This window comes from Salmo trutta, chromosome 13 (assembly GCF_901001165.1).
Source record: "Salmo trutta chromosome 13, fSalTru1.1, whole genome shotgun sequence".
Lineage (NCBI taxonomy): Eukaryota > Metazoa > Chordata > Actinopteri > Salmoniformes > Salmonidae > Salmo > Salmo trutta.
Window position 1 is genome coordinate 42,673,870 of NC_042969.1, and position 14,969 is coordinate 42,688,838.

The 14,969-nt window shown below is 46.4% G+C and overlaps 1 protein-coding gene across 2 annotated transcripts; it reads left to right on the forward strand.

Annotated features, from left to right (window-relative positions):
• Positions 1–270: 270 nt before the first annotated feature.
• On the forward strand, positions 271–12,182 carry si:ch211-274f20.2 (calmegin). 2 transcript variants are annotated; one of them, XM_029772110.1, is made up of 12 exons: positions 271–333; positions 568–629; positions 1,157–1,230; positions 2,497–2,555; positions 7,401–7,542; positions 7,679–7,760; positions 8,143–8,335; positions 10,643–10,908; positions 11,084–11,203; positions 11,306–11,471; positions 11,547–11,620; positions 11,708–12,182. In XM_029772110.1, the coding sequence occupies exons 2-12, from the start codon at positions 570–572 to the stop codon at positions 11,714–11,716; spliced, it is 1,245 nt and encodes a 414-aa protein (XP_029627970.1). In that variant the 5' UTR covers positions 271–333; positions 568–569; the 3' UTR covers positions 11,717–12,182. The 2 variants fall into 2 exon arrangements, with proteins under 2 accessions (XP_029627970.1, XP_029627972.1); XM_029772112.1 differs by lacking the exons at positions 271–333; positions 568–629; positions 1,157–1,230; positions 2,497–2,555 and adding an exon at positions 6,769–7,278 and having other exon boundaries at positions 7,341–7,542.
• Positions 12,183–14,969: the final 2,787 nt, after the last annotated feature.

A 14,969-nucleotide genomic window follows, 5' to 3' on the forward strand; every position in this document is an offset into this window, starting at 1 on the left:
TTAAGATAGTTTTACATCACTCAATAATGATGACCAATACAGATTAAACTGGTTTTACATCACTCAAAAATGATGACCAATACAGATTAAACTGGTTTTACATCACTCAATAATGATGACCAATACAGATTAAACTGCAGTACCTGATGTCAATCCCACAGTGCATTGCTGCTGTTAATGCCTTAGTGAAGTAATGGTGACAAAGCTCCTTGGTTGCTAAGAGATGGCTGACTGACTGAGGAGGGGTCAGAGTCCAGCAGTAATTACAATGAACACTTTGACGAAGTCTGTTTCCCACCGAGCCACCAGTCTCTGAGAATCTCGTCTGACCAGGTAAACACTCACAACTATTATACATGTATTAACAGGTAAATACCGGTATGTGTTTTTACACACGTGGGGATTACGTACTGTATCTTGTTGGAGTGGCGGTGTTTGTAGGTTATAGGACTCTGTTGTGTTGATACAGTATCTGTTATCTAGTAGCTAGCGACGTAACCCTTGACGAGAGGGAAACATGGTTATGTATTGTGTGTGTGTGTGTGTGTGTGTGTGTGTGTGAAACAGACATGATGTTCGGCCGCCTGCTGCTTGCCTGTGTGTGTTTAACCCCGGTGGATCCAGTTCAGGTCAGGCTCTGCTAAAATCATTCATACTAGATATATGACATGGATTAATATCATTCATACTAGTAATATGACCTGGATTAATATCATTCATACTAGATATATGACCTGGATTAATATCATTCATACTAGATATATGACCTGGATTAATATTATTCATACTAGATATATGACCTGGATTAATATCATTCATATTAGTAATATGACCTGGATTACTATAATGTCTACTACATGTGCCATTATATTAGTGTTATTGAGTGATGTTCTATTAACTGATGTGACACTGACCTCTTTAACTACCCTGTTAACCTATAAACTGTTGTTTACCTCTCTCTCTTCTCTCTCTCTCTCTTCTCTCTCTCTCTTCTCTCTCTATTCTCTCTCTCTCTTCTCTCTCTCTCTTCTCTGTCTCTCTCTCCCTTCTCTCTCTCCCTTCTCTCTCCCTCTCCTCTCTCTCTCACTCTATTCCCCCTCTCGCTCTCTCTCTCCATCTCGCTCTCTCTCTCTCTCTCTCTCTCTCTCTCTTTCAGGATACCTACAGACTTGTTCAGGTTGCAGAAGAAGCACATTTTGCAGAGACGTTTGACTCAGATCCTCTAGACAGGTGACGTGATCTGTTTAAATCTGTTTCTACATTCACCATATAGTAATGTCATGGTAGTAGTAGTTAGTAGTAGTATTGTCTTATTAATAGTAGTTAGTAATAGTAATATCGTAGTAATAGCAGTTAGTAATGGTAATTCCTTAGTAATAGTAGTTGGTAATAGTAATATCTTGGTAATAGTAGTTAGTAATGGTAGATCCTTAGTAACATTAGTTTGTAATAGTAGTTAGTAATAGTAATATCTTAGTAATAGTAGTTAGTAATAGTAATGTCTTGGTAATAGTAGTTAGTAATAGTAATGTCTTGGTAATAGTAATATCGTAGTAATAGTAGTTAGTAATGATAATTCCTTAGTAACATTAGTTTGTAATAGTAGTTAGTAATAGTAATATCTTAGTAATGTCTTAATTATAGTTGTTAGTAATAGTAATATCTTAGTAATGTCTTAATTATAGTTGTTAGTAACAGTAATATCTTAGTAATAGTAATTAGTAATAGTAATATCTTGGTAATAGTAGTTAGTAACAGTAATGTCTTAATAATAGTAATTAGTAATAGTAATATCTTGGTAATAGTAGTTAGTAATAGTAATGTATTGGTAATAGTAGTTAGTAATAGTAATGTATTGGTAATAGTAGTTAGTAATAGTAATGTATTGGTAATAGTAGTTAGTAATAGTAATGTATTGGTAATAGTAGTTAGTAATAGTAATGTCTTAGTAATAGTAGTTAGCAATAGTAATGTTTTTGTAATAGCAGTTAGTAATGGAATTGTCTTAATAATAGTAGTTAGTAATAATAATGTCCTAGTAATAGTAGTTAGTAATAGTAATGTCTTGGTAATAGTAGTTAGTAATGGAAGAGTCTTAGTAATTGTAGTTAGTAATGGAAGAGTCTTAGTAATTGTAGTTAGTAATGGTAACGTCTTAGTGATAGTAGTTAGTAATAGTAATATCTTAGTAATAGTAGTTACTAATAGTAATATCTTAGTAAAAGCAGTTAGTAATAGTAATATCTTAGTAATAGTAGTTACTAATAGTAATATCTTAGTAATAGTAGTTACTAATAGTAATATCTTAGTAATAGTAGTTACTAATAGTAATATCTTAGTAATAGTAGTTACTAATAGTAATATCTTAGTAATAGCAGTTAGTAATAGTAATGTCTTAATAATAGTAGTTAGTAATAATAATATCTTGGTAATAGTAATGTCTTAGTAATATTAGTAATGTCGTATCAGTAAGACAATGTGTCATGTGTTTTACAGGAGATGGGTCCAGTCCAAGGCTGTGAAAGACACAAATGCTGAGGCTCTCAAATACGATGGTATGTAGACTACACTGTGACAGTTTGATGGTTGGTAGACTGACAGTACTGACAGTGCGATTGTAGGTAGAATGACAGTACTGACAGGACGATGGTTGGTAGATTACACTGTGATGGTGCAATGGTAGGTAGACTACACTGTGACAGTATAATGATAGGTAGACAGAGTACTGACAGTATTATGGGAGGTAGACAGAGTATTAACAGTATGATGGGAGGTAGACAGAGTACTGAAAGTATGATGGGAGGTAAACAGAGTACTGACAGTATGATGGGAGGTAGACAGAGTACTGACAGTATGATGGGAGGTAGACAGAGTACTGACAGTATGATGGGAGGTAAACAGAGTACTGACAGTATGATGGGAGGTAGACTGAGAACTGACTGTAAGATGGGAGGTAGATTGATGGTACTGCCAGTACGATGGCAGTATGATGGTAGGTAGACTGACAGTACTGACAGCATGATGGTAGGTATACTGACAGTGCTGACAGTATGATGGTAGGTACACCGACTGTGCTGACAGTTGATAGACAACAATTATTTTTTCACCTCTTCCACAGTGACTTTACGGAATTTAAAATTACAATCTTGTCTTTCATAATTTGGTCAGATATAGTTGGATGTGTAGTGTCAGCGTTTGTTGCTGGCATGTCATCCCTAAGTTTGCTTCTCTTGCCAATGAAAAAGTAATTAAAGTAGTTTATATCAGTGGGTTTTGTGATGAATGAGCCATCTGATTCAATGAATGATGGAGCTGAGTTTGCCTTTTTCCCCAAAATGTAATGTAACCTGTTTAGGATAGGGGGCAGTATTTTCACGGCCGGATAAAAAACATACCTGATTTAATCTGGTTATTACTCCTGCCCAGAAACTAGAATATGCGTATAATTATTTGATTTGGATAGAAAACACCCTAAAGTTTCTAAAACTGTTTGAATGGTGTCTGTGAGTATAACAGAACTCATATGGCAGGCCAAAACCTGAGAAGATTCTATATGGGAAGTGCCCTGTCTGACCATTTTTTGGCCTTCTGTAGCCTCTTTATCAAAAATACAGGATCTCTGCTGTAACGTGACATTTTCTAAGGCTCCCATAGGCTCTCAGAAGGCGCCAGAACGTGGAATGATAACTCTGCAGTCCCTGGGCGAAAAACAGTAGGGGTTTTGGAAAGTTGTTGTTCTGAGAACAATGACACAGGTGCGCGCGTGCATGTGACGACTCCATTTTCTACTATCAGTGTTTGAACGGATACAACGTCTCCCGGTTGGAATATTATCGCTATTTTACGAGAAAAATCGCATAAAAATTGATTTTAAACAGCGTTTGACGTGCTTCGAAGTACGGTAATGGAATATTTTGAAATGTTTTGTCACGATATGCGCCGGCGCGTCACCCTTCGGATAGTGTCTTGAACGCAAGAACAAAACGCAGCTATTTGGATATAACTATGGATTATTTGGAACCAAAACAACATTGGGTGTTGAAGTAGAAGTCCTGGAAGTGCATTCTGACGAAGAACAGCAAAGGTAATCCAATTTTTCTTATAGTAAATCTGAGTTTGGTGAGTGCCAAACTTGGTGGGTGTCAAAATAGCTAGCCATGATGGCCGGGCTGTCTACTCAGAATATTGCAAAATGTGCTTTCACCGAAAAGCTATTTTAAAATCGGACACCGCGATTGCATAAAGGGGTTCTGTATCTATAATTCTTAAAATAATTGTTATGTTTTTTGTGAACGTTTATCGTGAGTAATTTAGTAAATTCACCGGAAGTTTGCGGTGGGTATGCTAGTTCTGAACAAAACATGCTAATGTAAAAAGCTGTTTTTTGATATAAATATGAACTTGATTGAACAAAACATGCATGTATTGTATAACATAATGTCCTAGGAGTGTCATCTGATGAAGATCATCAAAGGTTAGTGCTGCATTTAGCTGTGGTTTTGGTTTTTGTGACATTATATGCTAGCTTGAAAAATGGGTGTGTGATTATTTCTGGCTGGGTACTCTCCTGACATAATCTAATGTTTTGCTTTCGTTGTAAAGCCTTTTTGAAATCGGACAATGTGGTTAGATAATGGAGAGTCTTGTCTTTAAAATGGTGTAAAATAGTCATATGTTTGAAAAATTGAAGTTTTTGCATTTTTGAGTTATTTGTAATTCGCGCCACGCAATACCATTGGATGTTGGTGAGGCGTTCCGCTAGCGGAACATCTAGATGTAAGAGGTTTTAAGATGCTCCAAAGCTTTCTACTATCATTCTTTATATAATTGATCTTTGTTTCATAGTATAGTTTATTTTTATTCAGTTTAGTCACATGATTTCTTAATTTGCAGTACGTTTGCCAATCAGTTGCTGCCAGACTTAATTGCCATTAATTTTGACTCATCCCTCTCAACCATACCATTTTTCAATTCCCCATCAAACCACGGGGATTTAACAGTTTTTACAGTCAGCAGCTTGATGAGAGCCAGTCATTATTTAAATCTCCCAGAAATATATACTTCTCTGTTGATATCACATACATTATCAAGCATTTCACACATATTATCCATATTCTGACTGTTAGCACTTGGTGGTCTATAGCAGCTTCCCACAAGTATGGACTTTAGGTGAGGCAGATGAACCTGTAGTAAGCAAGTTATGGACTTCATGGATCTTGTTTCTCAGGCTGCGTATGTTAGTATGGGCTATTTTTAGCACTTTTCTGAGTAGGTAGACTGACAGTACTTACATTACAATGGAAGGTAGACTACACTGTGACAATACGATGGTTGGTAGACTGACAGTACTTACATTACAATGGAAGGTAGACTGACAGTACTTACATTACAATGGAAGGTAGACTACACTGTGACAGTATGATGGTAGGTAGACTGACAGTACTTACATTACAATGGAAGGTAGACTGACAGTACTTACATTACAATGGAAGGTAGACTACACTGTGACAATACGATGGTTGGTAGACTGACAGTACTTACATTACAATGGAAGGTAGACTGACAGTACTTACATTACAATGGAAGGTAGACTACACTGTGACAGTATGATGGTAGGTAGACTGACAGTACTTACACTACGATGGAAGGTAGACTACACAGTGACAGTACAATGATAGGTAGACTACACTGTGATAGCATGATGGTAGGAAGACTGACAGTATGATGGTATGTAAAATGAAAATACTGATAGTATGATGGTAGGTAGACTACAATGTGACAGTACGACGGTAGGTAGACTGATATTACTGACAGTATGATTGAAAGGTAGACTACAAATTGACAGGATGAAGGTAGGTAGAATGACAGTACTTACAGTATGATGGTAGGTAGATTGACAGTACTGATGGTACCATGGTAGGTAGACCACATTGTGACAGTATGATGGTAGATAGACTACACTGTGACAGTATGATGGTAGGTAGACTGACAGTACTGACAGTACAATGGTAGATAGACTGACAGTACTGACAGTACAATGGTAGATAGACTGACAGTACTGACAATACACTGGTAGTTAGACTGACAGTACTGACAGTATGATCGTAGGTAGACTACACTGTGACAGTATGATGGTAGGTAGACTGACAGTACTGACAATTTGATGGTAGGTAGACTACACTGTGACAGTATGGCGGTAGGTAGACTGACAGTACTGACAGTATGATGGTAGGTAGACTGACATTATGTAAAGTATGAAGGCAGGTAGAATGACAGTACTGACATTATGATTGCAGGTAGACTACATTGTGATAGTATGATGGTAGGTAGACTGGCAGTACTGACAGTATGATGGCAGGTAGACTGGCAGTACTGACAGTATGATGGCAGGTAGACTGACAGAACTGATGGTACGATGGCAGGTAGACTGACAGAACTGATGGTACGATGGTAGGTAGACTGACAGTACTGACAATATGATGGTAGGTAGACTGACAGTACTAACAATATGATGGGAGGTATACTGACAGAACTGATGGTACGATGGTAGGTAGACTGACAGTACGATGGTAGGCAGATTACACTGTGACAGTACCATGTGGTTGGTAGACTGACAGTATAACAGCATGATGCTAGGTAAACTACAATATGACAGTACAATGGTAGGTACACTGACAGTGCTGAAAGTATCATGGCAGGTAGACTGGAGGTACGATGGTATGTAGACTACACTGTGACAGTATGATGGTAGATAGACTGACAGCATGATGGCAGATAGACTGACAGTATGATGGCAGGTAGACTGACAGTACTGACATTATGATGATAGGTAGACTGACAGTATGATGGCAGGTCGACTGACAGTATGATTGCAGGTAGACTACACTGTGACAGTATGATGGCAGGTAGACGGACAGTACTGACAGAATGATGGTAGGTAGACTGACAGTACTGACAGTACAATGGTAGCTAGACTACACTGTGACCATACGATGGTAGGTAGACTGACAGTACTGACAGTATGATGGTAGGTAGACTGACAGTACTGACATTATGATGGTAGGTAGACTACACCAGGAGCTGTCACCGACGTTAAGTGTACAATTTCAGGGGTTAAAGGACATCTGTGTGTTTTCCTACAGGGCAGTAGAGTATCCAGAGGTTAGCATTAGAGCCAGGGGTTAAAGGTCATCGGTGTGTTTTCCTACAGGGCATTAGAGTATCCAGAGGTTAGCATTAGAGCCAGGGGTTAAAGGTCATCGGTGTGTTTTCCTACAGGTCAGTAGAGTATCCAGAGGTTAGAGCCAGGGGTTAAAGGTCATCGGTGTGTTTTCCTACAGGGCAGTAGAGTATCCAGAGGTTAGCGTTAGAGCCAGGGGTTAAAGGTGTGTTTCCTCCAGGCCAATGGGTGGTGGAAGAGCCAGCGGTTGCAATGTATCCTGGGAACCGAGCACTGGTGATGAAGTCATCAGGACGACACCATGCCATCGCTGCCTACCTACACACACCCTTCAGCTTCATACACACACCGCTCTGCCTGCAGTGAGTACACACACCCTTCACCATCATACACACACCGCTCTGCCTGCAGTGAGTACACACACACATATGTACGCAAGAAACGCCCATATCAGTTGAGCCTTTATCAAACTACTTACTACTGTGTGAATGTGTACAGGTATGAGGTGAGGTTCGGGAGAGATGTAGAGTGCAGTGGAGCCTACATCAAACTCCTGACTCAGACCCATCTGCTACGACTGGTGAGTCAACTGCTGCTCAACATCTGGTCCTCCTCTAGCTCTAACGATGCTGCTCAACATCTGGTCCTCCTCTAGCTCTAACGATGCTGCTCAACATCTGGTCCTCCTCTAGCTCTAACGATGCGGTTCAACATCTGGTCCTCCTCTAGCTCTAACGATGCTGCTCAACATCTGGTCCTCCTCTAGCTCTAACGATGGTGCTCAACATCTGGTCCTCCTCTAGCTCTAACGATGCTGCTCAAGATCTGGTCCTCCTCTAGCTCTAACGATGCTGCTTCTTTTATATGGAGGCAGTTGTATGATGTTGTGTTCGTGCATGTGTCAAAGTGTGTTTGTATATCTGTGTGTGTGTGTGTGTGTGTGTGTGTGTGTGTGTGTGTAGAGCCAGTTCAGTGAGTCCACTCCGTACTCGGTGATGTTTGGTCCTGACAAGTGCGGCACCAGCCATCGCCTCCATCTCATCGTCAGGGTAACGGACTCTAGCAACGGCCGTAACCAAGAGATACACGCCCCCCAACCCGCCGATGACCTGACGGTGTACTTTACCGACCGACAACCACACCTCTACACACTACGTTAGTATGCACCCTAACCACTAAACCCTACCTCTACACACTACGTTATTATGCACCCTAACCACTAAACCCTACCTTTACACACTATGTTAGTATGCACCCTAACCACTAAACCCTACCTCTGCGTTAGTATGCACCCTAACCACTAAACCCTACCTCTGCGTTAGTATGCACCCTAACCACTAAACCCTACCTCTGCGTTAGTATGCACCCTAACCACTAAACCCTACCTCTGCGTTAGTATGCAGCCTAACCACTAAACCCTACCTCTGCACACTACATTAGTATGCAGACTAACCACTAAACCCTACCTCTGCACACTACATTAGTATGCAGCCTAACCACTAAAGCCTACCTCTGCGTTAGTATGCAGCCTAACCACTAAACCCTACCTCTACACACTATGTTAGTATGCACCCTAACCACTAAATACTACACCGTAAACCTCACATCTGTGTGTGAAACACATGGCTTTCCTATAGAAAGTTCCCTTCAGGATAGCCGCCACTCTATTCCATTTCCTGGATCTCCGGAGGAGAGAAGAGGGTTTTCTCCTGGAGCAGTTTAGTGTCCAGGCTTTTTCTGAAGGCTCGCCACGAGTCTGCAATTGTTACCATTCATGTTGCGACAGTCGATGTTCATACCAAGAGAAATCCGTCCAGGTATCCCTGCCCACCTGATGAACTGGGGATGGGTCGTGAACGCTCAGCTCACCTGATGAACTGGGGATGGGTCGTGAACGCTCCGCTCACTAGATGAACTGGGGATGGGTCGTGAACGCTCCACCCACCAGATGAACTGGGGATGGGTCGTGAACGCTCCGCCCACCAGATGAACTGGGGATGGGTCGTGAACCATTGGCGAGGACATTCTCACCTTTACTGTTAAGGCGAGGCTGCAAGTTCTACGCAAAATATATGATCCAGCACTCTGGTACCCCACGGACCATGATCCTTTGTGTTTTCTACATCAGTCAAATGTAATGGAGTCCATTGCCCATGTTGTGAATGGCTGATGGTTCATACAAGGATTTGTACATTGCTAAACATGACTGGCTTGTTGACCTGATAGCCAGCGAGGTGAGACAAGTGGTCTCACCAACAGCACACATGCACAAACATTGTTGTGTAAGGGGAAGCTGGTGTGATGTTGATGATGATGTGTTTTCGTGTGAGCCAAATACACCAGATATTGTTGTTGTGGGGGAGGCCAGGGGGAGGTGCTCATTGTGGAAGTGGGCTGCTCATTGGACGGCTACATTGAGAAGGCCTTGGCAGAGAATCTGCTTAAATACCAGCCCCTCATGGCATGATGGGACAGCCTCGGGTGGAGGTGCAGGCAGGCTGGGACAGCCTCGGGTGGAGGTGCAGGCAGGCTGGGACAGCCTCGGGTGGAGATGCAGGCAGGCTGGGACAGCCTCGGGTGGAGGTGCAGGCAGGCTGGGACAGCCTCGGGTGGAGGTGCAGGCAGGCTGGAACAGCCTCGGGTGGAGGTACAGGCAGGCTGGAACAGCCTCGGGTGGAGATGCAGGCAGGCTGGGACAGCCTCGGGTGGAGGTGCAGGCAGGCTGGAACAGCCTCGGGTGGAGGTGCAGGCAGGCTGGAACAGTCTCGGGTGGAGGTGCAGGCAGGCTGGGACAGCCTCGGGTGGAGGTGCAGGCAGGCTGGAACAGCCTCGGGTGGAGGTGCAGGCAGGCTGGAACAGCCTCGGTTGGAGGTACAGGCAGGCTGGAACAGCCTCGGGTGGAGGTACAGGCAGGCTGGAACAGCCTCGGGTTGAGGTGCAGGCAGGCTGGAACAGTCTCGGGTGGAGGGTAGGTACTAGGTACTGCTCTGTTTCAGCTGTCGTGGGACTAGGGCAAAGCAGTTGGCTAGGTACTGCTCTATTTCAGCTGTCGTGGGACTAGGGCAAAGCAGTTGGCTAGGTACTGCTCTGTTTCAGCTGTCGTGGGACTAGAGCAAAGCAGTTGTCTAGGTACTGCTCTGTTTCAGCTGTCGTGGGACTAGGGCAAAGCAGTTGGCTAGGTACTGCTCTGTTTCAGCTGTAGTGGAACTAGAGCAAAGCAGTTGGCTAGGTACTGCTCTGTTTCAGGTGTCGTGGGACTGGGGCAAAGCAGTTGGCTAGGTACTGCTCTGTTTCAGCTGTCGTGGGACTAGAGCAAAGCAGTTGGCTAGGTGCTGCTCTGCTTGGAGAAGGAGGTGCTTTCTGGACCCTTGAGGGACATGCATACAGGGACCTTTGATTGGTGGATTCAAATAAAGTATTTAACGTGTGTGTGTGTGTGTGTGTATGTGTGTGCGCGCGTAGAATTGTATCAAGACAGCAGGTATGAGATTTTCATTGACCAATCGCTGATCAGTCAAGGCCGCCTGCTGACAGACGAAGTCCAGTACACAGAATCCCCTGACAGCCAACCAGAGTCCCCGGTGTCTGGGTTAGGGGCGGGGTCAGTCGCGGCGCTGGGTCTGGAACTGTGGTCATTGTCGGGGGAAGTTCTGTTTGACAATTTCCTGTTGACTGATGACCTGAAGCTGGCTGAAAGATGGACACAGGACACCTGGGGACGGAAACAAGTACGTCTCTCTCTCTCACTCATCTTTCTCTCAATCTGTATGTCTCTCTTTGATACTCCACTCGGAAATAACTGTGTGTGTGTGTGTGGTGTCCGTATGGTGTGTGTGTGTGTGTGTGTGTGCGTGCGGTGTGTGTGTGTGTGTGTGTGTGTGCGTGCGGTGTGTGTTCTCCCAGCCCGGCCTGTTGGAGCGACTCCTGATAGCAACTAACTCTCGTCCCTGGCTCTGGGGGGTCTACGTCTTCACGGTGGGATTACCCATCATCCTCTTCATCAGCTACAGGTGGCCGGACAAGGTACACACACACAAACACACACACACACACACACACACACACACACACACACACACACACACACACACGCACACACTAATCCAATAGTACTTTATCTGTCAGAGATTCGGCCCCCCTGACCAGGACTACTACTATAAGAAGTTTGATGAACCACAGCCAGACAGACAACCAGAGAGAGACCAGCCAGACAGACAACCAGCGCGAGACCAGCCAGACAGACAACCAGAGAGAGACCAGCCAGACAGACCAACCAGCCTCTCAGACTATGGTGAGATACACACCCACACACTGTATGTGCAGGAACACTCATTACACGTTTAAGATGTGCTGTATGTCTGTGTAGGTGCGGTGAGCAGAGAGGGGGCCAGGAGGAGAGAAACTCAGAAGGTTCAGAGGAAGTCCGACCTGGAGGTTGAGGTGAAGACATGACCTTTAACCTCTCACCTTTATGTGTTAGATGTCTTTCTACAGACATCACTGATGTGTCTTTGTGTTTGTCTACAGAATGAGTGACATTCCCTAACCAGCCTGAGGACTAACCAACCCTAACCAGCCTGATGACTAACCGACCCTAACCAGCCCTAACCAGCCTGAGGACTAACCGACCCTAACCAACCTGAGGACTAACCGACCCTAACCAGCCTGAGGACTAACCGACCCTAACCAGCCTGAGGACTAACCGACCCTAACCAGCCTGAGGACTAACCAGTCCTAACCAGCCTGATGACTAACCAACCCTAACCAGCCCTAACCAGCCTGAGGACTAACCAACCCTAACCAGCCTGAGGACTAACCAACCCTAACCAGCCTGAGGACTAACCGACCCTAACCAGCCTGAGGACTAACTAGAGCTGTGGCGGGCACGACATTTCATCAGCTAGTGATTGTCAAGTAAATAACTGTCGGTCTCACGGTTATTGCCACTGATATAGACCTTTGGAACATCTACATTTTAAAAAGTCTAATAAATCCATGTAATATAGCCTACACCATCACAATAAATCCATTATTTATTTTAGACAGGTCTAAAGAAACATGATATGAAGAAAATGTGGTCAATTTCTGAAGAACAGAATAGCATACTCTGAGCTGTCCTTATGTTAGGTCCTGATGTGGCTAGGCCATATGGCTGTGGGCTACACTAGTTCATTTAGCAGGTCCTGATGTGGCTGTGCCATATGGCTGTGGGCTACACTAGTTCATTTAGCAGGTCCTGATGTGGCTGTGCCATATGGCTGTGGGCTACACTAGTTCATTTAGCAGGTTCTGATGTGGCTGTGGGCTACACTAGTTCATTTAGCAGACAAGATTTGCTTAGAATTCTGTGGTAATATTATATTATTCTATAGTATGAAGAATACAGTGGAACAGAATAAAAAAGGATATTTTCTCCAAACGATTTGATGAAGTGCAGCTATTCTGTGTTGAGCGGTTAACAAATAAATAGGTCCTCCTATATGCTTAATGTAGAGTTATTAATGTAACTTTAGTTGTTCTACAGACGTTGGTGTCACGGCTTTCTTCGTCGGAGGACGATATAGCGAAATCGTCATCCGAAAAGGTGGACCAATATGCAGCAGAGTTGGTGTTCATTTTCTTAATTTATTAACAAACGTTGAACACGGAAAAACAAGAAAACAATAAGCACGACAAATGACAGTTTTGCAGGCTAACAAAACACGCAATGCAAAAACAATCTCCCACAAATCCCAAACACAAACACACCCTAATATATGGGACTCTCAATCAAAGGCAAAGAGAAAACACCTGCCTTCAATTGAGAGTCCCAACCCCAATAAATCAACCATAGAAACACAGATTACCTAGACTAGACATAGAATTACCAAAAAATAGATCATAAACCAAAAAACCCGGAAATACTAAATCAAACGCCCTTTTCCCAAAACACCACCCTGAACCACATAAAACAAATACCCTCTGCCACGTCCTGACCAAACTACAATACCAATTAACCCTTATACTGGCCAGGACGTGACAGTACCCCCCCTTAAAGGTGCTAACCCCGGAAGCACCTTAACAAAAATAACCCCAAACAACACCAAAATAAAAATTCCCCCCTACTAAAAGGAGGGAAGGGAGGGTGGCTGCCGTCAACGACGGCACTGTGCTACACCCCCCCTCCCCAACCCACCTATCTCTGGAGGTGGCTCCGGTTCTGGCCGTTCCAGGCTGTCGGGGCGGTCTGGCAGCTCGGGGCAGTCCGGGCGGTCCGGCAGCTCGGGGCAGTCCGGGCGGTCCGGCAGCTCGGGGCAGTCCGGGCGGTCCGGCAGCTCGGGGCAGTCCGGGCGGTCCGGCAGCTCGGGGCAGTCCGGGCGGTCCGGCAGCTCGGGGCAGTCCGGGCGGTCCGGCAGCTCGGGGCAGTCCGGGCGGTCCGGCAGCTCGGGGCAGTCCGGCAGCTCGGGGCAGTCCGGCAGCTCGGGGCAGTCCGGCAGCTCGGGGCAGTCCGGGCAGTCCGGCAGCTCGGGGCAGTCCGGGCAGTCCGGCAGCTCGGGGCAGTCCGGGCAGTCCGGCAGCTCGGGGCAGTCCGGGCAGTCCGGCAGCTCGGCCACTCCGGCAGCTCGGGGCAGCCCGGCCACTCCGGCAGCTCGGGGCAGCCCGGCCACTCCGGCAGCTCGGGGCAGCCCGGCCACTCCGGCAGCTCGGGGCAGCCCGGCCACTCCGGCAGCTCGGGGCAGCCCGGCCACTCCGGCAGCCCGGCCACTCCGGCAGCTCGGGGCAGTCCGGCCACTCCGGCAGCTCGGGGCAGTCCGGCCACTCCGGCAGCTCGGGGCAGTCCGGCCACTCCGGCAGCTCGGGGCAGTCCGGCCACTCCGGCAGCTCGGGGCAGTCCGGCCACTCCGGCAGCTCGGGGCAGTCCGGCCACTCCGGCAGCTCGGGGCAGTCCGGCCACTCCGGCAGCTCGGGGCAGTCCGGCCACTCCGGCGACTGTTGACTGGCGGGCAGCTCCGGCGACTGTTGACTGGCGGGCAGCTCCGGCGACTGTTGACTGGCGGGCAGCTCCGGTGACTGTTGACTGGCGGGCAGCTCTGGTGACTGTTGACTGGCGGGCAGCTCTGGTGACTGTTGACTGGCGGGCAGCTCTGGTGACTGTTGACTGGCGGGCAGCTCTGGTGACTGTTGACTGGCGGGCAGCTCTGGTGACTGTTGACTGGCGGGCAGCTCTGGTGACTGTTGACTGGCGGGCAGCTCTGGTGACTGTTGACTGGCGGGCAGCTCCGGTGACTGTTGACTGGCGGGCAGCTCCGGTGACTGTTGACTGGCGGGCAGCTCCGGTGACTGTTGACTGGCGGGCAGCTCTGGTGACTGTTGACTGGCGAGGCTGGGTTTACGCACTTGAAGTCTGGTGCGTGGTGCTGGTACTGGGCGTACCAGATTGGGAACACGCACCTCCAGGCTAGTGCGGGGAGCGGGAACAGGTTGAGTCGGACTGGGTTGACGCACTTCCGGGTCCGCACGACAGACAGGAGCTGGAAACCCAGGTCTATGGAGGCGCACAGGCGGTCTTGATCTTACCTCTTGCACAACCCGTCCTGGATGAATGGAACTAGTGGCCCTGCACGAGCGGGGTGCTTGTACAGGGCGGACTGGGTTGTGCAGGGGCCTGATGGTAGACGTGCGTAGAGCGGGAGTTGGGTAGCCTGGTCCTCGGAGGCGTACCGGCGACCTGATGCGCTGCGCAGGCATCCTCCTACCAGGCTGGATGCCCGCTCTAGCACGGCACCTGCGAGGGGCTGGAATAACGCGC

Bases quoted from the DNA above. Each gene is read 5' to 3' on its own strand.
- si:ch211-274f20.2 (XM_029772110.1), top strand. From the start codon at position 570: ATGATGTTCGGCCGCCTGCTGCTTGCCTGTGTGTGTTTAACCCCGGTG. The intron at 630-1,156 runs GTCAGGCTCTGC...TCTCTCTTTCAG, and splicing joins CCCCGGTGGATCCAGTTCAG to GATACCTACAGACTTGTTCA. The intron at 2,556-7,400 runs GTATGTAGACTA...TGTTTCCTCCAG, and splicing joins TGAGGCTCTCAAATACGATG to GCCAATGGGTGGTGGAAGAG.